Source organism: Aquarana catesbeiana, linkage group LG01 (genome assembly GCF_042186555.1).
Source record: "Aquarana catesbeiana isolate 2022-GZ linkage group LG01, ASM4218655v1, whole genome shotgun sequence".
Classification (NCBI taxonomy): Eukaryota; Metazoa; Chordata; class Amphibia; order Anura; family Ranidae; genus Aquarana; species Aquarana catesbeiana.
This window is the reverse complement of record NC_133324.1, coordinates 22,469,810-22,493,476: the sequence shown is the minus strand read 5'-3', so window position 1 is coordinate 22,493,476 and position 23,667 is coordinate 22,469,810. Positions and strand designations below refer to the sequence as shown.

Sequence of the window (23,667 nt, the reverse complement as noted above, 5' to 3'; positions counted from 1 at the left end):
TAATTTTTTTTTTGGGGGGGCAAACAATCCACCCCCCGCCCCCCCAGGGTCAGTGGGTCGGTCAGTCTGTCTGATCACACGAACCAAAGGTCAGTCACCACTTACCCCATCTAGGTCACAGGCAGCGCTTCCTCTGGGCGGAAGCTTCACCCTACGTCTCCTTGTCCTCTGATTCACGGTGGCTTCCCCTGGGTCTCCTCGGCGGCCAATAGGATTGCTTCTCCTCTCGGCCAATTGGGTCTCAGGAACCACTTCCTGATTGGGCAGGGAGGAGAATCAGAAAGGCAATAACGAATATTCATTCGCTATTGTCACGCAACTGGGTGGACACTGCGCCTCGAGCCCACCCTTTTTTGAAGCCAATTAGAGCCTTAGGCTCTAATTACACGCTTCTAAAAAAACATTTAAAAAAAATAAACCCCATTGGAATCCATGCATCCGGCGCCCTGCATGTAGATTGGGGAGGGGCACATGGATTAGGGGGGCGGCGTACCCGTACGTCAGTACTTTGATGCTAAATACCGGGGTTATGGCAGCAGCTAGCTGCCATAACCCTGGTATTTTCGGGAACGGCGTGCATTTCTCTTTAGGATAAAAGTGGTCTCTGCGGCAGATTCGCCGCAAGATCACTTTTATCGGCGGCAAGAGAGGTGCCCACTCCCCTCCCGCTGCGCTCCAGTCATCTCCACTGCTTACCGGACCCGCCAGTAGTAGTCTTCTCCCGTGGATGCCTGGCTGCCGACTGAGGAGAAGATGGCGCCAGCTCGGCTCCATGGCATGGGAGGACGGAAGCGACGTCAAACGTCACTTCCGCCCATAGCTCTTAAAGGAGATTTTTTTTTTTTTATTTTATTGTATTTTAGCATAAATATGAGATCTGAGGTCATTTTGACCCCAGATCTCATATTTAAGAGGTCCTGTCATGCTTTTTTTTCTATTTTCTATTAAAAGGGATGTTTACATTCCTTGTAATAGGAATAAAAGTGACCCAAAATGTTATTTTATTTTAAAACTGTGTCAAAATAAAAAATTAAAAGTAAAATAAATAGGAAAAAAAAAATTTTTTTAAAGCACCCCGTCCCGACGAACTCGCACACAGAGGTGAACGCATACGCGAGTAGCGCCGCATATGAAAACGGTGTTCAAACCACACATGTGAGGTATCACCGCGATCATTAGAGCGAGAGCAATAATTCTAGCACTAGACTTTCTCTGTAACTCAAAACTGGTAACCTGTAGAAATTTTTTAACATCGCCTATAGGGATTTTTAAGGGTAAAGGTTTGTCGCCATTCCACAAGCGGGCGCAAGTTGTAATATAGGGGGTGGCGAGGATAGGGTTTCAAGGGTTGATGGAAGTGATTCCACTTTGCGGTCCCTAAATTGTGACTGATATGCGTGCCTAAGTTGTAGGTATCGAAATAAGTATGTCATGTCTCGTCTTCATCTGAGGGAATGTCATAAGGTCACCGTAGGAGGCTATATCTCCTAATGTCTTAACTCCCTTTACCGCCCAGATCATGGGGTCGGGTAAGTTATAGAAATGCTGCAGCTTAGGGTTCATCCACAGCAGGGTCGTGGCTGAGAAGCCCTAAAAACTAGGAGATGCCAATTGAACCGCAGTTTCCCAAGCTTTAATCGTGGTCATCATAGTGATTGTTATCGGTAGTTCAGATTTAAGGCCCCTGAAGAGTGCCATACGCAAACTTTCATACAACCCCAGGTGAGCCGCCTCCAACACCGTGGCAGCGTCTTCCTCATCCATGGACAGCCATCTCTGGGCAAAGACCATTTGGCCTGCCAGATAGTACTTGTGCCAATCTGGGAGCACTAGTCCCCCCCTATCCGCCGGTTCCTGTAGTACCTTAAGCTCAATTCTAGGGGACTAGGGGGCCCATAGGATGGAGCCCACTATTCCATCTAAATGTTTAAAATATGATTTTGGACTCCACACTGGTGCATGTCTTAAAAAATATAGGATTACCGGGAGGACCTTCATTTTGAGTAGATTAATCTTGCCTATCAGAGACAATGGAAGTCTAGTCCACGCCTGTTTTTTTTGTTTAAGAAAAGTCAACAGTGGGAGCAAGTTAAGGGACATGTAATCATTTATATTTGCTGTAATCTTTACCCCCAGGTATTTCATTGACGACACCCATTGTAATGGTAGGTCGGAATCCACTCCATTCTTTGCCCTATCATCTAAGGGGAGAATTGAGGATTTGCTCCAGTTCACCTGTAACCCCGAGAACCTGGCGAAGTCATCCAAGATTTCCAATACAACCTTCAGCAAGTTCCCTTGGTCCTCAAGAAACAGGAGCATGTCATCAGCGTATAATGCCAATGTTTCATGAATTGTACCTACCCTAATATCCTGAACCCTTCCGGAGGAAGGCAAGGCGATAGCCAGGGGCTCCATAACCAGGGCAAAAAGGAAAGGGGACAGCGGGCAGCCATGTCTGGTACCCCTACTCACTGCAAAAATGGTGACACCACCTTTCCCATGCGTATAGCCACCTTGGGGTTCTTGTATAACATGGAAATCCACTTCCGAAAGTGTGGTCCAAATCCCATGACCTCCAAGACCCTACTCATGAATAGCCAATTGAGTCGAAGGCTTTTGCTATGTCTATGGACACCACAATTCTAGACTCAGAGTCGGTGGAAGGGAGTTGTAAATGTGTGAATAGTCTCCTGAGGTTGATATCCGTCGATTTACCTGGCATGAACCCAGTTTGGTCTATATTAACTATTGTTTGGATAATCTTGGCAAGTCTAGTTGCTAACAGCTTGGTTAGGATTTTAAGGTCTGTATTCAGGAGGGCTATGGGATGGTAGGATGCACATTCAGTCAGGTCCTTTCCTGGTTTTGGCAAAATAATCATATATGCTTCCATCATAGAATCTGGCAGAGAGGAGCGTTCCAGGCAGTGTTCTAGTAACCAGTTAAATTTAACGGCTAATGTTTCAACATTAGCTTTGTAAAAGTCTGCTGGGAAGCCATCCGGCACGGGGGCATTGTTGGGCGGGAAAGCCTCAATCTCCTTGACCGTGATTTTGGCCTCTAACAGGGCACACTCTTCTTCAGACAGCCGGGGTAGAGGCAGTCTCATAAGTACATTGTCCAATTCTGCTGTGTCATACGGAGGGATGGGAGACTACTTGTATAATGACGAGAAAAAAATCCACAAACTCCTGCATGATAAGTGTCGCATCACTGACCAGTGCTCCCCCTTGTCTTTAATAACTGGAATGTGAGCCATCGGAGGGTGATCTGCCACCAGCATGGCCAAGAGTTTCCCATTCTTGTCCCCCTCAGCAAAGACCTTATGCATTTTCTGAGACTCCTCTGGTTTTGTCAGCCCCTTGATAAACAGCGACAAACGCCGTCTAGCCTCCAGAAGGGATCCATACGAGGCCCCCGAGGGGGACTCCGCATGGACCCTAGCACAATCCCTCTCCTCCTGTTGTAAGCTGTTATTTCCACATTCTCATTGGCACGGACAGTCTTAATGGCTGATATGCATTCCCCTCTGGCAACTGCCTTGAAGGCATATTAAGCGACTTCCCACTGACCTCCAAGCATGTACACCAGATCTGCAATAACTGTTATGAACATACAGTGGTACAACACAATAAATATATCCTGTGCTCAAGGGCTCCCCCCAGATTTTAATGCAATGTTCCCAATGTAAAGTGAACTATGGTACTTTGTAGGAGATGATAGAAGTCCCTTGTCTTCTTGGTCTTCAGCTAGCTCAGGGTATTAGACTGCAGTATTTGTAAATCCAACAGGGAAACAAGTGGACAGCAGACTGTATGATAAGTGATGTGCTGATAATTGTGTACTTGCAAACAAAAGGCACTTGTAATACTTTCTCCTTAGCAGTGGATGTGATGTAGCATTAATGTTATAGCACAGTGAAGGAAACCCTGAAGTTCCACTGTATGCAGCCTATGGATAAGTGAGATTACTTCTGTGGGACTACAAGTCTCACCAACAGTCTATGGATGACACACTTAGTCAACAGTACACTATATTGATCTGGGCAAGTGCCCGCTCACTACAACAGGCCTAGATGCTTGTGAGGCTTCTTTCCTTTTATTTCAGTCCAATTCAAGCTGGCGCCGTCACACCGTACCGCTCCGTCTGATGGCTGATGACTGTAATGCAGGAAACTTCTAGAAATCTTGGGTTCTCCAGACCATTCGCACTCTGGTCCAGTTGACTGTGTTCTAGAACTCCTCAGAGGCCAGATGATTCCGCTCCGCACCTTGCAGGCCGCAGTCTCCCGGTCACACACACAGACCTCACTGCAGACAGTCTTTGAATGGCGTCCCAAGACGCCGAAAGATGGCCGTGCTGTCCCTTTTATTTGCCTACCCAGCAGGCTGTTCTGTGACTTGGCATTGTGGGTAGGTGTACTGGGCATTGTGGGTCAGTAGTTCACAGACTGAGTTTAAGCACATGATACACTTCCTCATTAACTACATCTCCCACAATGCTTTGGAGTGTGGCTTTACAGAAACCAAACAAAAGTCTTAATAGCATTAAAAGAAAAAGACACTAGAGGGAGCCAAACTCTTACTTAAGAATATCACATTATTTAATATAGTAACTTGGGTGGCAAAACCCCTGTGCTACATTAGTAAATGTAATTTTTTCAGTTGCACACCCTAAAGAAGGAATTTAAAAAAAATGTCCCCCCAAAATACATACCAGATCTTTTGAGTTGGATTTGACAAAAAATAAAAAAAAGTGTTAGGTCCCCCAAAAAATCTGTACCAGGCCCTTAATCTGAGAATGCAGTGTGGCTGGCCAACAAAGGAGGGGTGACCATGCACCCCCCTCTGAACCATACCAGACCGCATGCCTTCTATGTGGGGGTACCTTCCTGGGGGGGGGCCCTAGCAAAGCACCTTCTCCTTGTTGGTGAGAACAAGGGCCTCTTTCCTGCAACCCTTGTAATGTGGTTGTGGGGGTATGTGGGCAGGGGCCTTATCAGCACCTGGAAGCCCCCTTTAACAAATAAGGGGATCCAGATACCATCCCCCTAATTGAATGGATAAGGGGTACACAGTAAAGGGCCGGCAGGCCCTGGCTGTAAGCAGTTAAGTATGTGTTGAGCATTTTATTGGTGCATGCTAAAAATATAAAAAATAGCCTGGCCATGTAAGGTGAACAATGGCAGCTGGTCCATGGCAATAGACATGTGCACAGTCAAAAAAATGTGCGTTTTGTCGTCTCATTTGGGTTTTTTTGTTTTTTAATTTTGTTTTTCGGGTCATTCGTTATGATCAAAATTCGTTATTTCGAATAAATTCATAAATTTGTAAATTCGAAAATTCGTAAATTCGAAATCCGAAAATTTGAACATCTGGAAATCCAAAAATGTGAAAATCTGAAAATAAGAAAGAAAAACCATAAAGTCAAAAAAACGAAATTCCAAAAATAAGAACGAAAATCTGAAAATTCGAAAATCAGAAATTCCGAAATAATAACAAACTAATTAACTAATAATAGCTAACTATTAAATTATAGGTATTGGAATTTCCTTACAAATTTGGCTGTTAGTGAACGTAACGAATACAAATTTATTCGAAGTTACAAATTATCCAAAGTAACGAATGCCGCATCTAAACAAATGGAACGTAACAAATTAACAATAATAAATAATAATAAAAAGTTTTATAATTATTATTATTATTATTATTTTGTTACATTTCATTCGTTTAGATGCGGCATTCATTATTTGTGATAATTCATAACTTCGGATAAATTCATATTCGTTATGTTCACTAACACCCAAATTTGAAAGGAAATTCCAATACCTTTAATTTAATAGTAAGTAATAGTTATTATTAGTTAGTTATTATTTCAGATTTTCAAATTTTGGGGTTTTCAAATTTTTGGATTTTCATTCTTATTTTCGGATTTTCGTCCTTTTGAATTTTCGAATTTTCGGGTTTTCCAATTTTCGAATCTTCGAATTTCCGAATTTTCAATTTTTGGATTTTCGAGTTATCGAATTTCTGAATTTTTTCGAATTTCCAGCTTTTTGAATTTCGGAAATATTCGTTGAACAGGTTTTCGTTAATTTTAATATTTCCGAATTAACGAATTTGTGGAATTCGAAAACAAAACAAATGACACATGTCTACATGGCAGTGAAAAGCTTAAAGCGCTTTGAAACTCACTCAAAACACACTGAGGTCTACATTCATTTCTCCTTCCTTATTGGCTCCAGCACATTTCCCCAAAAATGGTGAAATTTTGTAGAAATGTTCTAATTTTCACCCAGATTTTGCAAAAACTCAAAATGTTGCTGATCCCCTAATTGTAAGCCAATGTCTATGTAGAGATTACTTCCATATTCTGTTTATTTTACTTTATCATTTGTGTCTCAATTTTTCCATTGAAGTTGCGCAGCTATATGAGAAGGGTTCATCACTCGGACTCCACTGGAGCGGAGATCTTCTTCAATGATAAAGCAGAAGTCCCCAACAAGTTGATTTTAGCAAATATTGTCATTTACAAAAACGAGACTGACTACAGATTGCTCACGGTGCCATTGCTTGCCTTTAACAAGACTCTGGATGAAGACGATGATGATGATATTTTCAGTATTGAACTTAATAATGTCTCATGGAAAAATGCCATTGTACGAAATGCTTTCTGTATTTATAGTCTTGTTTTATTTGTACATTTTATTTACCAATTGGCACGAATGCTGGCCATACACTAGACGAAAAAATCAGACGAAAATCGGTCATTTAGACACTTTGTTCGTCTTTTCGCCAAGTTAACCACTTAAGCCCTAGACCATTTGGCTGGCCAAAGACCAGATCACTTTTTGCGATTCGGCACTGTGTCGCCTTAACTGACAATTGCGCGGTTGCGCGACGTGGCTCCCAAACAAAATTGACGTCCTTTTTTCCCCACAAATAGAGCTTTCTTTTGGTGATATTTGATCAGTTGTGCGGTTTTTATTTTTTTTGCTATAAACAAAAGAATAGCAACAATTTTGAAAAAAATGCATTTTTTTTTGCTTTTTGGAATAATAAATACCCCCCAAAAATATATAAAAAAACATTATTTTTACCCAGTTTAGGCTGATACGTATTCTTCTAAATATTTTTGTTAAAAAAAAATCGCAATAAATTTATTGATTGGTTTACGCAAAAGTTATAGCGTCTACAAAATAGGGGATAGTTTTATGGCATTTTTATTATTAATTTTTTTTTACTAGTAATGGCGGCGATCTGCGATTTTTATCAGGACTGCGACATTATGGCGGACACATCAGACATTTTTGACACATTTTTGGGACCATTGTCATTTATACAGCAATCAGTGCTATACAAATGCATTGATTCCTGTGTAAATGACACTGTCAGTGAAGGAATTAACCACTAGGGGGCAGTGAAGGGAGTGTTTCTAATTGTGGGGGGGCGTGGCTATGTGTGACATGACACTGATCACCGCTCCCGATTACAGGGAGCAGAGATCAGTGACAGTGTCACTAGGCAGAATGGGGAAATGCTTCTTTACATCAGCAACTCCCCGTTCTTCCTCTCCCTGAGACGATTGCAGGTATCCCTGCGGACATCGAGTCCACGGAACCCACGATCACACTCATGGAGGTAGCGGCAGGCCTGCAAACCACTTCTTAAAGGGCAACGTACAGGTACGTTAATTTGCCTGTACTTGCCCTTCTGCCGACATATCGGCGTGAGCCGGTTGGCAAGCGCTTAATGGGCACAAATCGTTAATTGGTTGTGATGTATTTGTGGCAAAAAAAAACACAACGGCAAGTTTGGAAAACTTCTGCCGTATGAACAATAAATTGCAAGGTTAATCGCGTTATTCGTTCTGGGGAAAAAACAAATGGTTGCTACTGCGCATGGGTGAAAAACATTGAACCAGGAAGGTAAATATTCGTGCCAAAGAACGTTCACATCAAAAGGTCACGCCAAATTGCGCGCACCACCAACTATATAACCTGCACCCTCGTCAATCGTGATATACCGATCTTGTGAAAAACGAGTACAACAGACCAAATATGCAATATTAACCTGTCCCCATCTGAGCTATAGCCGAATGATGGCTCCAGCACGGACCTACATTGCCGGGAGGCCGTCAATAGATGTCCTCCCCTTTGCGCGTGCCCCCTCTACCATATCACCTCTTCTAGCACAAACCCCCAAATTCCCCCTCCTAGCACAAATTCTCTACCCCTCAAATTTCCCCTCCAAGCTAAAATCCTCTCCCCCAGCTGAAATCCCCACTGCCAGCACAAATATTTGCCCCCCATCCCCCCTCCAAGCTCAAATTCTCTCTCTCACCACATCCCTTCAGCACAAATCCCCCCCCAAAAAAAAATCATCCCTCCTAGCACAAATCCTCTACCCCTCAAACTTCCCCTCCAAGCACAAATCCTCTCCCCCCACTCCCACCCCCCTAGCACAAATCCCCCCCCATTTCCCATCCTAGCACAAATCATCCCCAATCATCCCTACTAGCACAAATCTCCCCCCCCCCGCCCAAAATAATACCCAGCCCAATTTTCCTCCCCCCTCTACCATATCAACTCTTCTAGCACAAACCCCCCAAATCCCCCCTTCTAGCACAAATTCTCTACCCTCAAATTTTCCCTCCAAGCAAAAATCCTCTCCCCCAGCTGAAATCCCCACTGCCAGCATGAATATTTGCCCCCCACCCCCAAGCTCAAATTCTCTCTCTCACCAAATCCCTTCAGCCCAAATCCCCCCCCCAAAAAAAAAATAACCCCTCCTAGCACAAATCTTCTACCCCTCAAACTTCTCCTCCAAGCACAAATCCTCTCCCCCACTCCCATCCCCCCAGCACAAATTCCCCTCCCCCATTTCTCATTCATCTCAAATCATCCCCAATCATCCCCCCTAGCACGAATACCCCCCTCTTATCCCCTTGTGGTGCCCTCCCCACCTCACATGATACCACAGTGCCCAGGGTAGCAGCTCCTTCTGCTCCTTCCCAAAAGTGGAAGCTCCGCTTATCCCCCCCCCCTCCAGTGCCACATTTGGCACCTTTCAGGGGGGAGGGGGTTACGGGTACCTGTTTTTGAATATTTACGGGAGACTGTGCTGCCGCAACATCCCTAGACATGTGCACTGCCAAAAAATTTGTTTGTTCATTTTCAATTTATTCGTTTTTATTTATTTTTTTTTTCATTTTTCGGGTCATTCGTTATGATCAGAATTCGTAAATTCAAAAATCTGAAAATAAGAAAGAAAATTTGAAAATTTGAAAGAATAACTAACTAACTAATAATAACTAATAAGAATAACTCGTAAATTAGAAAATTTGTAAGTTTGAAAATTCGTAAATTCATAAATTCGAAAATTCATATCCGAAAATAGGAAAGAAAATCTGAAAATTTGAAAGAATAACTAACTAACTAATAATAACTAACGATTAAATTATATGTATTGGAATTTCCTTTCAAATTTGGCTGTTAGTGAACAATGTAATAATAAATAATAATAATAAAACGTTCTCATTATTAGGATTGTTATTTATTATTATTAATTAGTTACATTCCATTCGTTTAGATACGGCATTCGTTATTTCGAATAATTCGTAACTTCTGATAAATTTGTATATTCGTTACATTCACTAACAGACAAATTTGAAAGGAAATTCCAATACCTATAATTTAATAGTTAGTAATAGTTAAGTTATTATTAGTTAGTTATTATTTCAGATTTTCAAAATTTTCGAATTTACAAATTTTCAAATATTCGAATTTATGAATATTCTGAAAAATTAGTTAAATGGGTTTTTGTTAATTCGGATATTTCTGAATTAACTAATTTGTCAAATTGTGTTAAAAAATAAATTCGGAATTAAACGAATTGCACATGTCTACCCACCAGTCACGTACCTGACACGTCAATGGTCTTCAAGTGGTTGTACCAGTTTGATGCCGGCAGCTGCCGTTTTTTGGTCGGCTCTCTTGTAATAGCAATCGGAGCAGCTAACTAGCTGCTTAATTGTTATCACCTTACACAGCTTGCTTGGACTCTACTGTCCCACCGGAAGACCCTCGTTACCAGCAGGCTGGCCAAACAGCCAGACCAAGCAGGGATTTCCTTTGATCGGCTCTTCGGTATAGTATCCCGGAAGTGGTTAGATGACATCACTTCCAATAGCGCCATTTTCAAAAAAGATTAAAAGCATTCAAAAACACAGATCTTGGTGTTTTGAATGCTTTTACTGTAAGTGCAGAGGAGGGATTTGGGGTCTTATAGACTCCAGATCTCTCCATAAATGGTATATATTGAATGTCTATTGCTGTCACAAGGATGTTTGCATTCCCTGTGACAGCAAATAAAAAATTAAGCAACAGTGTAAATAAAATAAAATAAAGATAAAGTACCCCCCCACCCCCGTGCTTGCACACAAAGGCAAACACATGCGTCGGTCCCACGCGCACACAAACAGCGATCACCCCCACACATGTGCGGTATCACCGCAGCCGTCAAATCAGAGGCAGTAATTCTAGCACCAGACCTCATCTGTAAATTTAAAGTGGTAACCTGTAAAGGTTTTTAAATAGTTGCCTATGGATAGTAATATTCACGCTATTTGATGCTGTTGCACAGGGCGTGCGCAATTTTAACCACTTGCCTACCGGGCACTTAAACCCCCTTCCTGCCCAGGCCAATTTTCAGCTTTTAGAGCTGTTGCACTTTGAATGACAATTGTGCGGTCATGCAACACTGTACCCAAACAAAATTTTTATAATTTTTTTCACACAAATAGAACTTTCTTTTAGTGGTATTTAACCACAGCTGGGATTTTTATTTTTTGCTAAAGTGACAAAAAAAGACCGAAAATTTTGAAAAAAAATATGTCTTCATAGTTTGTTATAGAATTTTGCAAACAGGTAATTTTTCTCCTTCACTAATGTGCGCTGATGAGGCTACACTGATGGGCACTGATAGGCATTGATGAGGCAGCACTGATGGGCACTGATGAGGCAGCACTGGTGCACACTGATGGGGAGGCACTGATAAGCACTGATAGGTGACACTGATGGGCACTGATATTTGGCACTGCTGGGCACTGATACGCGCTGGTATTTAACACTAATGATGAGGCACTGATGGGCACTGATTGGTAGCACTGATAGGTGCAGGGGCGGACTGACCATTCGGCACTCGGGCACTGCCCAAGGGCCCCATGCCCTAAGGGGCCCCATCAGGGTTGCCATCCTCCATAAAACCAGAGACAGTATGTAAAAGTCTGTATTTTAAAAAAAAAATCCCAAGATTATAGCTGCCCCGCCTCTCCAGTACCTTTTCAGTGTGTGTATATGTATTCTGTGTGTGTATATTGTGTGTCTGTGTGTGTATACTGTATGTGTGTGTGTATACTGTGTGTCCCCATAATCTATTTCCTGGGGGCCCCATAATCTCCTATTGCCTGGGGGCCCCATAATCTCCTATTGCCCGGGGGCCCCATAATCTTCTCCTATTGCCCGGGGACCCCATAATCTGCTCCTATTGCCCGGGGGCCCCACAGTTGTCAGTCTGCCGCTGGATAGGTGGCACTGATTGGGCACTGATTGACAGCACTGAAATATGGCACTGGTGGGCACTGATTGGCACTTTAAGGTGGCACTGGTGGGCACTGATAGATGGCACTGGTCGGCAATGATTAGTAGCATTTGTGGGCACTGATAGGTGGCACAGATCTGGATGAATGTCCCTGTAACAGAAGCCCATTACCGGCTTTATCTTTTTTTCCTCATGCTGATCATGATGAGAAAAAAAGCCGATAACCAGCTTCTGTTTACTTTCATTGTCTGACAGCTGATCACGTGGTAAAGGGTCGCTGTGATTGGCCCTTTACCCTGTTCTGTGATCAGCCGAGTCTGAAGGACTCGGTGATCACAGTGAGCGCCGGCCTCCCTGGGGCGTGCGAGCAGTGCGATCACGGGAGGAAGTCTATTGACGCCTTCCTGGAACTGGAAGCCCGCACTGTAGCCAGCATTCAGCTATAGCGCGGGCGAAAGGTGGTTAAAGTGTGACATGTTTGGTCTCTGTTTACTCAGTGCAACATCATCTTTAATATTTTACAAAAAATTGGGTTATGTGGTTTTTTTTTTGTGTTAAAATGCTAAAAAAGTGTATTATTTCCCAAAACATTTTGCCTCTAAAAGCCACCAAAAACACTTTTAATTTGCCTTTATCTTTGACTCAATTTTGCTGAAATCTATAATTTTGAGAATTAATCATTACAATTTTTAATGTTTCTCTTTTATATTCCACATGTAATTCAAGATTCCAGAATCCCGATGTAATGAGAGATGTCCTCGTGGGTACAGAAAAGTTTCTAATGGAAGTACCCATGTGTGCTGCTATGAATGCATCCCGTGTTCTGAGGGCGAGGTGTCCAATGTAACTGGTAGGAATGTAAAAACTAACCATAGATGGTCAGAAGGTGGAGTTTATAGTGAATGTACCCGGAAAATTATTATTATTATATTATTATTATACTCGATTTATATAGCGCCAACAGTTTACGCAGCACTTTACAATGTAGAGGGAGGGCAGCACAATTACAGTACAGTTCAATACAGATAATACTCTTCTTTTCCACCCCCTCTAAAGGGAAGGGGTGGAAAAGAACACGTACCTGCTTCATCAACAAGAAGTTCAGATAGATAAGATCCAAAGAGGATAACCATTTCACCAATTCAATTATCATTACTGATCTAAACTGTAGGTTCCTGTACTTGGTTTATTTGTAACCCATGAAGGTTCCACATTGTGGTGGTTCGGTGTATCCTGGCAGCAGAAAGTTTTTCTATGCCGTTATGGAAAATAGACAAAACGAAAGCTTTCAAGCATTTGTCATACACGTTACAAGGTATTTTGATATTTGAACTATGGTATGTTCACTATATTACCAAAAGTATTTGGACACCTACCTTTACACGCACATGAACGTTAATGGCATCCCAGTCTTAGTCCGTTGGGTTCAGTATTGAGTTGGCCTACCCTTTTCAGCTAAAACAGCTTCAGCTCTTCTGGGAAGGCTGTCCACACTTTGTTTGGAATTCTAATTTTTATCTGAGTGACCTGGGTGTGGGTCTTCTCATTACATGCAGCATTGCATTTTCGCTCAATAAAGCTTTTTTGTAGCATTATTGGAGTTTTTTTTTCTTTTTCTTTTTTATATATCCATTCACTTGCACTTTTGGCCGTGGGATTGGATTGGACTACCGCTTAGCGCGAAACCATCCGGTGGTGCAAGCCCAACACATTGGGACATCTCGCTTCAGCTACCAGGATATTCCTCCAAACAGATCACAGATCCAATAAGCCTTGTTTGACCCCCCTGAGTAAGGGCAGTCACTGGCTTTCCGGTAAGCCTCCTGTCCCTCTGTGGTGGTGGTCTCACGTGGTCAAGTCTATTTTTCATGTCCCACTATTCATTAACGATTTACTTCACAGTACACCAGGATTTTATCTTATTAACTCAAGTCACTTATCAATTATATGGACATTTGTATTTTGTGCACTAATGATGCATTGGACATTTGCTCAATCAACTGTTGTTGTGCACTGTATTGATTTTTTATGATCTATGGTTTATAACCACGGATATTATTTGCACTTTTGCACTTTCATAATTAGCTGTGGTACACATATATTTGTATCAACTAACACTAATCTCAATTTATAGCGCTGCACTTTTTTCTGCTATATATCTGCTTGTGTGCCTACTAGACATGTGCGGTTCATTTCGTACGAATTTCCAAAAATTCGGAAGCATCCAAAATACAAATTGTTATGCTTCCGAATTTTATATGAAATTTCGTTGACGAAACATAATGAGCACAGCAGGGGTACAAATCCAGGAAGTCAGTACAGCACAGGGATGGTGGGAGCCCCTCATAATGAGCACAGCAGAGGTACAGCCCCAGGAGGAAGTCAGAACAGCACAGGAATGGTGGGAGCCCCTCATAATGAGCATAATGAGTCAGACGACTGCCATATTGAGAAAGGTATTGTTTGCTTTTTAAATTCATCATAACGAACGTTCATAATTGTTATGAAAAGTTAACGAACCTAACGAAAATTCGTATTTCGTACGAATCCAAATTGAATTTCAGACACGAATTATGAAATACGAATTAACGGCTAATACAAAACGGAATGGAACAAAACAAATTTATTGACGGCGCACATGTCTAGTGCCTACTATCTGGGTTATAGTGCTTAGCTGCTGCATGTTATTGTTCATTATAGCGCAGATATTTCTTTTATTTTTCACCCCATTAATTTGTTCAGATGTTTTTGCAAGGTTTCCACATCCTGCAGAAAATGTATTGCCCTGCTTAGCTTAGTATCATCTGCAAATACAGAGATTGAACTGTTTACCCCATCCTTCAGGTCATTTATGAACAAAATAAATAGGATTGGTCCCAACACAGATCCCTGGGGAACCCCACTACCCACCCCTGACCATTCCGAGTACTCCCCATTTATCACCACCCTCTGAACTTGCCCTTGTAGCCAGTTTTCAATCCATGTACTCACCCTATGGTCCATGCCAATGGACCTTATTTTGTACAGTAAACGTTTATGGGGAACTGTGTCACATGCTTTTGCAAAATCCAGATACACCACGTCTAACGGCATTCCTTTATCTAGATGGCAACTCACCTCCTCATAGAAAGTTAATAGATTGGTTTGGCAAGAACAATTCTTTATGAATCCATGCTGATTACTGCTAATGATACTGTTCTTGTTACTAAAATCTTGCATATAGTGCCTTATCATCCCCTCCAAGAGCTTGCATAATATTGATGTTAGGCTAACTGGTTTGTAATTCTCAGGGATGTATTTTGGGCCCTTTTTAAATATTGGTGCTTTTCTCCAATCACCTGGTACAATTCCAGTCAGTAGACTGTCATTAAAAATTAGGAACAATGGTCTGGCAATTACTTGATGCATTGCATTGGATGCATTGGCTAATGCCCTTATTTAATATACTCTTAAAGCAAACCCATCTCTCCTCTGTGTTCTTTGTTCCTAAGATTTTATCCCAATTCATGCCTTCTAACAAGGTTCATAGTTTAGGGAAGTTGGCTCTTTTGAAATTTAGTGTCTTTGTATTCCCCTTATGTTTCCTGTTTGTGTGATTTATACTGAAGCCAATTGACCTGTGATCGCTGTTTCCTAAATTGCCCCGTATTTCCACATCCGTGATCAGGTCTGTATTGTTGGTAATCAGTAGATCCAGTAATGCTTTATTTCTAGTTGGTGTGTTGACCATCTGAACCATGATATTGTCCTGCAAGACATTTAGGAACTGGCGAGCCTTAGACGAATGGGGGGTTCCCTTCACCCAGTCTATGTCTGGATAATTAAAATCCCCCATTATGATAGCACTTCCCATCCTTGCTGCTAATCCAACTTGTGTTAGGAGATCCGCTTCCCCTCCTCCCTCAGGTTAGGGGGCCTATAGCATACTCCCAGTATTATTTCCCCCTTAGCTTCATCCCTTTGGAGCTCTACCCATAAGGATCCCACCTCCTTCCTAGCTCCCTTAGTGATGTCATCCTTCACATTCACTTGTACATTATTCTTGATATATAGGCATACCCCTCCCCCTTTTTTACCCTCTCTATCCCTGCGATAAAGGGTATACCCTTGAATGGTTGCCAGCCAATCATGAGAGCTGTTGAACCAGGTCTCTGAAATTCCCACAAAATCCAAATCCTCCTCATACAACAATATCTCTAGTTCACCCATCTTGTCTGCCAGGCTCCTGGCATAGGTGAATATGCCACGTAGTTTAGACCGGTCACTTACTATCCTCTTATTGGGAGTTCCGAGGTTGCAACTAGGACTTGTTACTATACTTACCTTGGGTTTATGTGCTTTAGTCAACCTACCACTAATGCTCCCAATACTACCCTCTGGAATATGTTCCACGCTGACTATCTCTACCTCTGGGCCCTCCCCCCATCGCCTAGTTTAAAAACTCCTCTAACTTTTTGGCCATCTTTACTCCCAGCTGGTCTGCACCCTCCTCATTTAGGTGCAGTCCTTCCCTTCTATAGTACTGATGATCGAATGAGAAGTCGGCCCAGTTCTCCAGGAACCCAAACCCCTCCTTACTACACCAGCTCTCCCTCTGCCTTTCTGGTGTACCTCGATGTACCGTTAGTATTCCTGAGAATACTACCTTGGAGGTCCTTTTCCTCAATTTAGCTCCCAAGTCCCTAAAATTGTTCTTTAGGACACTCCATCTGCCTCTGACTTTGTCATTGGTGCCAACGTGCACCATGACAGCCGGGTCTTCCCCAGTGCCTCCCAGTAATCTGTCCACCAGATCCGTGATGTGCCGAACCCGAGCGCCCGGTAGACAACATACAGTTCGGCGCTTCAGGTATTTGTTACAGATTGCCCTCTCTGTCCTTCTAAGAATTGAGTCCCCTACCACCAGAATCTGTCTATCCTTTCCCTTTGCTGCCCCCCGCACTCTCTCTGGAGGAGTTCTTCCCCCGGCAGCTAGGAGAGTCCCTCAGCTCCAGCAGTGCTGGTCCCTGACTGGTTTCACCAATATCACTCAATCGAGCGCGCTTATTGGGATGCTCCAGCCCTGGATCGGCCTCCCTGGCACTTACCCCTCTACCTTTCCTGACTGTTACCCATCTACTCTTTCCTAGTGCATGCACCTCTTTGTCCCCACCCGCCTCTGTGCTGACCCCTGCCGGCACCTGCCGTATATGTTCCTTGCTCTGTTTTAGTATGGAGGAACTTCTCAGTGCTGACAGTTGCTTCCCCAGATTCAGAACCTGGGCTTTCAGGGAAACAATGTGCTTACATTTTGCACAGCAATATTCGACCTCGATCGGATGATCAAGGAACGTATACATGCCACAAGATGTACACCGAGTCACATCTCCACACCCACCGGGCATCTTACCTACTAATTTAATGAGGATTGGGGATTATACCCTGTCCAAATTACCTAACAACTAGCTTCCTGACACTAATACTCAACAAGACAATACACAGGCACTCGCTGACCAACATGCACCCCCTGACCAACTGTCAGGAAGGGCATTCCAGCAATCAAGATGGTGGCTACAGAATCTTAGTTTCTGTTGGGAGAATGCCATGGGTGCGCCTGCCCACGTTGGTGCGCGCGAGTTCACGTGCGCATGCGCGCGCACACCTCGTGACAGTTCATGGTGCCAAAAGGCTATTTAAACTGGGTCAGCACCCAGACTCAATGCTGTCTGCTCTACAGCGTTCCCTGTGTGTCTTTGCCTACCATATCTGATATCTGCTCCGTTGTGACCCGGCTTGCTTCCTGACGTTCCTGCCTTCTGCCTGCATCCGACCCCGGCTTGTTCCTCACTCTGCGCCTGCTCCTTCTGCTACTTCGCTGTCAGCCCATTACCGACCTGGCCTGTATCCTGACTCTGCTCCAGTCTCTGCATCTGTTCCTGACGTGCCTGCCTGTGTATGGCCCGGACTGCCTGTACCTGCCTTCTCTTCAGCCTTATGCCCTGTACACACGGCCGTTTTTTTTTAGGAATAAACTCTGAAGGTTTTTCCGACAGAATTCCGACGGAATTCCACTCAAGCTGTCTTGCATACACACGGTCACACCAAATTCCGAACTTCAAGAACGCGGCGACGTACAACATGTACGACGGCACTACAAAAAGTAAGTTCATTAGCCAGTGCACCACCCTTTGGGCTCCTTCTGCTAATCTGCTAATCTAATATGCTACAGACGAGGGGTTTTTCCGATAGTAATTTGTTCCGTCGAAAAAATATAGAACATGTTCTCTATCTAAGTCCGTCTGAATTTTTGACTGAAAAAGTCAGATGGGGCATACACACGGTCGTAATATACGATGAAAAGCTCCCATTGGACTTTTTCTGATGGAAATTCTGACCGTGTGTACGTGGCATTAGAAGAGCTTCCAGTCCTGCTGTAGCTACATCAGCTCCTCTGCCTGTGGTGTTCTAGTACCAGCTTGTTCCAGCTCCCTGCTTGCTGTTGTTCCTGGACTTTTGCCATGTCTGCACTCTTCCACAGCTCTACACGGTGTCCCAGCCCAGCTTTGCTGTCAAGATCCTGCCAGGCACTCATGCGACTCTGCACTCCTGCACTTCCTGTGTACTCTATTAGGGGCCCCAAGTCAGAGGAGTAAGAGTGGTCGTCCTCTGCATATCAGGCTCTACCACCAGGCACGTGACACCAACGTGCACTCGCTAACCAACGTGCACACACAATACACAAGTACTAACGATCCACACACACTACTCAGACAACACTCAGGTACTCACAATACACAGGTACTACCTGACACTAATACTTAATACAGCCTACATGCACTGGCAGCACTCATGTACTTACAATACACAGGTACACACTCACCCTACACAGTTACTTGACCCCTGTTACAACCTCTTGTTTTCAACTCTTTTTTTTTAACTCACCACTTAGTCCAGTTCCACTAAATCTGTTTTTTTTTAACTCACTACTTAGTCCAGTTTCACTTGGTCTGAGTTCCAGCAAGCTCAAAGATGAGTAGGCTCACAATGCGTTCTACACAAGGTTATATAGGCCTCAAGCACCTGTGACCAATTAACCACTACCCTTAATTAGTAGGCTGAAGGAAGCAAAGAAAAAAAAAAGCTGTTTTAAAAAGAGACAGAAAAAGGTGTTAAAAAGCTACAAGGAAAAGCCCCAAAAAGAACCTAAAAATGCAACCCAGCAATCACCAGTAGTCAAAAAGCAAAATGTGTTCACAATCTGCACTCAAGGTCCCCACTGTTTAGCTTCCACAAGGCAAGGTCCCTAAAGACATGGATGAGCAAGTTTGGGCTGGAGGAACTGGCCTGCACACCAACCCGATAGAACACCTTTGTGATGAATTAGAGCAGAGACTGTGAGCCAGGCCTTCTCGTCCAACATCAGTGCCTGACCTCACAAATGCGCTTCTGGAAGAATGGTCAAACATTCCCATAGACACACTCCTAAACCTTGTGGACAGCCTTCCCGGAAGAGAAGCTGTTATAGCTGAAAAGGGTGGGCCAACTTAATATTGAGCCCAACGGACTAAGACAGGGATAACATTAAAGTTCATGTGCGTGTAAAGGCAGTTGTCCCAATACTTTTGACAACATAGTATATACTGACTTTTTTATACTACTAAAGGAAGTAATCAGTGACTTATAATAGGACTGTGATAGCACGGTTGCGAATTTGACACTAACTGAAGCTGGGGAGAGCTGACTAACTGCCTCTGCCATCACCAGTGACACTAATACAGTGATCAGTGATATTATTATGCACTGTCACTGTACTAATGACACTGGGTGGGAAGGGGTTTAAATCTAGGTGATCAAGGGGATAAATATGTGCCTAACTATGTATAATATGTGTAAAGTGTGTGCTCTGAAAATCAGAGAGATCGTTCTCTGTCATTGATTGCCAACGCAAGGCTCTGGGCTGTGATTGGACACAGCTGATCAGCAGGTCACGGCCGTGATTCATTGGCTGGAACTTGCTGACAGGCTCCGGCTGTGAACAATCAGGCAGCATTTATTTGGTGGAGGCAACACACCAAGGGTGTTTAACCTGAAATTTGCTGATCACTTTGGATTTATACGGACTTTATACGGACTTCATTTTTCACATAAGGACACTCTATACATTTTTTTTCATACACGTTTAGATAGTGGAGGTAAATCACACCATGTTTGAATTTCACCATGGAATGTTTAATGATATACAAACAATAAAAGTATGGATTTAAGTACATGTAAAAAGCGTACACATGGCATAGGCATAGTAAATGATATACAGGAGTTGGGACTTTAGATGAAGCATGGCAAAGTGCCTCCATCCCGGTATATGGGTAATAATAAAGTGAAACAGAGTGAAACAGATAATATGGTTGAATACATAGGATGGTGGTTCAGTAAGTATGGTTGCGTGTAAGATGTATCTGGGGCATCACAGTAAAGCTTGACGCGTTTCGTGGATAGATGTGTTTCCACTCATCAGGAGCTGATGCGTCCAAAAATTCCTATGGAATATGTATAGAAGTGAAATAAACCATACTGATAACGTAAAGAGAGTACATGCAACCATACTTATTGAACCACCATCCTATGTATTCAACCATATTATCTGTTCCTACTCAGTGGATGTATGTTTACCGTATGGGTACAATTATCGGTATCTGGCATGTTGTCGCTTACAGTATTATGCTATACCACTAGAATCATGTGCTGTTATAACTGTACCTTTTTACAATGCCTATGCCATGTGTACGCTTTTTACATGTACTTAAATCCATACTTTTATTGTTTGTATATCATTAAACATTCCATGGTGAAATTCAAACATGGTGTGATTTACCTCCACTATCTAAACGCTTCATTTAAAGTCCCATTGTAAAAAAAAAACAAGAGCCAGTTTTTAAAAAGTCCTTTATTAAAAAAGAAGCCCCAAGCTGTCTTCTCCTGGAGCTATCTTCTCCTGGAGCTGTCTTCTCCCCCGAACTGTCTTCTCCAACTGAGCTGTCTTCTCCCCGAGCTGTCTTCTCCCGCAAGCTGTCTTCTCCCCGAGCTGTCTTCTCCGTGAGCTGTCTTCTTCCAGAGGTGTCTTCTCCTGGAGCTGTCTTCTTCCTTGCCGCCGGTTACCCGCTAAAAACAAAAAAGGCCGCTCTTCTTCTAAGGCTGTCTTCCTCCGTTGTGTTGTCGCCCGAAGTCTGCCATCTCTTATATAGCCATGAGGCGTGGCCATCCGATGACGTCACCCAGAGAGCCCGCCCCTTGTGATGTCACATGACATCCCAAAGCACCCATCCCCCCATGTTGAGGGAATGTTTAGTATAAACATAGGACACCTTCTCCCGATAGCAGGAGCTAATTACAATTAACAATACAAACAGTGATCTCCCCACCTCCACAGCCTAGTAGGTAACAAACTAGAGTAGGAGTAGACTGTTCGGCTCCTACCCAGTTCTAGAGGCCAATGTGATCAGCTCTCTCAACTAACATGTTGAGTTCAGAATCAAACAAACAAAAAATAATCTTTACATATATCCTAGGAGATATTGTGAATAAATATTATTGTCCCATTTTAAGTAATCCAAGATATATTTTCTAAATCACCCTGTACCCAAAAGTGACTCCCGTCATAGGCTCCACTATTCTTTTTTCACTTTTTTTTTATTTGCCGGCAATTTTTTTTTTTTTTACATTCTGTTGTCAGACGGGTATCCCGCTGACAGCTGATGATTCATCAGATGTTAAGGATGTGGTTGCCGGCTTCTCGGCCCCCTCCTTAAAAACCAGCTATATACAGTGTGTTTACAGTGTGTTTAAAGAGAAAAAAAAGTAATGCATGCAAAAACGCATAGGAAACAAGGATTTAAAAATGAAAAACGCACTGCTAAAATGTGCCTAAAAAACACATCAAGCGCAGCAGCATAGATGTGAACCTAGCCTTATATGGGTGTTTTATCCATCCTATAATAGTGCTGCATTTTTCTTTACTTGTATTATCTGGTGTTTGTATATCTACACTGTTCGCACGCTACTGCACACAGACCATTTTGTTGCTAACAAAAATGTTTTAATTTACAAGACTTTTTCTCTTATTTAACAGACAGTGAAAGCTGCCACAGGTGTCACAATAAAGAATGGCCGGATGAGAGAAAAGTGACATGTGTTCCCAAAGTATATTATTTTTTGTCCTATAAAAATGATGTTATTGTTACAATATTTTCATTATCAGCTTTACTTTTTTCAGCCATAACAATGATTATATTATTAATTTGTATTTACTACTGGGACACTCCAGTTGTGAAAGCCAATAACCGAACCGTGAGCTTCATCCTCCTGACCTCCATCTTGCTGAGCTTCCTCTGTGTCTTCTTGTTCCTTGGACGTCCTGTGGATATAACCTGCATGCTGAGACAAATGTCATTTGGGATCTTCTTCTCCATCGCTGTCTCTTCTGTTCTGGCCAAGACTATCATTGTCTGCATTGCATTTAAAGCAACAAAACCGGGAAGTTCCTGGAGGAAGTGGGTGGGGGTCAGAGTGGCTTATTTTGTGTGTTCAGTCTGCTCCTCTGTCCAAGTTGTGATCTGTGTTATTTGGCTGTCAGTGTCTCCTCCCTACCAAGAGTATGACATGGACTCCTATCCTGGGAAGATCCTCATTCAGTGTAATGAAGGGTCAGTTATCGGGTTCTACTCTGTGTTGGGTTATATGGGGTTTCTGGCAGCTGTGAGTTTTGTTCTGGCTTTCATGGTGAGGACATTACCAGACAGTTTTAATGAGGCCAAGTACATCACCTTCAGCATGCTGGTGTTCTGCAGTGTCTGGATTGCCATGATCCCGGCCTATCTGAGCACCAGAGGGAAATACATGGTGGCTGTGGAGGTATTCGCCATACTGGCCTCCAGTGCTGGAATATTAGGCTGTATATTTTTTCCAAAAATATATATCCTATTTTTTAAACCTGAGATAAATTCCAGAAAAATTATGTTGGTGAAAAAAAATTAATAAAGCAAATAAATGCTTATACTGAATAACACATGAATAAAATGATACACCTGAAAACATTCTTTTATTATTTGTTCATCCACAGTTTTATTCTTTATCATCCTAAAGAAAAAAAATAGAATTCATATTTTTGATGTGGATTATAATTTGATTTAACAATTGAATTTCTGTTTTATCGGTCTACTCCAGTGATGGCGAACCTTGACACCCCAGATGTTTTGGAAATACATTTCCCATGCTGCTCATGCACTCTGTAGTGTAGCTGAGTATCGTGATCGTGGGAAATGTAGTTCCAAAACATCTGGGGTGCCAAGGTTTACCGTCACTCTATTCTATGTAGAGAGATGAATAGACAGCAAATGAAAAGCATTGATTCTTGGTTCTCAAACCCACAACCATTGATTTAATGGGCTGTTGGGTCAACAGGTTGGATCAATAACCTGACAGGCTCAGTTTTCCATATAGAATGTCTGCTGCCCAGCCTCCAACACTATTTTTTTCAATTATTACAGCAGGTGGCATTTTTCCAAAAAAAGAGTACTGGAGTGTCACCTGAATGCTTTTAGAAGTTGACCATTATAAAAATAAAGTGAGGTCCCATTGTTTTTAATGTACCAATGCCATCACCATTGGTACCAGCAGCCAACACCACCTAAAGATCCTGCTACCATGCCTTCTTCCAGCCTAGAAGACCTAAATAGTCATCTGTGCCACTAAAGAATATATATATATATATATATATATATATATATATATATATATATATATATTTATTTATATTTATTCTTTAGTGGCACAGATGACTATTTAATATATATATTATTACTGCTTCTGAGCTCTGCCCTTTTGGGGCTATAGGGTATGACTTCAACATATTTTGAGTATGAAAAAATGGCTATAGTAAAAAAAAGTACACAAAAACAGATTTAAAATGTCGTATTATTCATTTTTAACTGCTTCTGGTCGTAAATATTCTGCAGCGGGGCGGCCTCTGTACATCTGTACAGGCTCTGTACATGATTTTGCTCTTCCTGGTCTGGGGCATGCATGTGCA

At 42.5% G+C, this 23,667-nt stretch overlaps 1 protein-coding gene across 1 annotated transcript in view; it reads left to right on the top strand.

The window, feature by feature from the left end:
- LOC141131975 (vomeronasal type-2 receptor 26-like) overlaps nucleotides 1-22,613 on the top strand; it is a 28,236-nt gene extending 5,623 nt beyond the window's left edge. Inside the window, exons 3-5 of the mRNA XM_073619900.1 lie at nucleotides 6,422-6,661; nucleotides 12,330-12,453; nucleotides 21,709-22,613. Of these exons, the coding sequence (XP_073476001.1) occupies nucleotides 6,422-6,661; nucleotides 12,330-12,453; nucleotides 21,709-22,613 (1,269 nt within the window). The remainder of the gene's footprint in view (nucleotides 1-6,421; nucleotides 6,662-12,329; nucleotides 12,454-21,708) is intronic.
- Nucleotides 22,614-23,667: the final 1,054 nt, after the last annotated feature.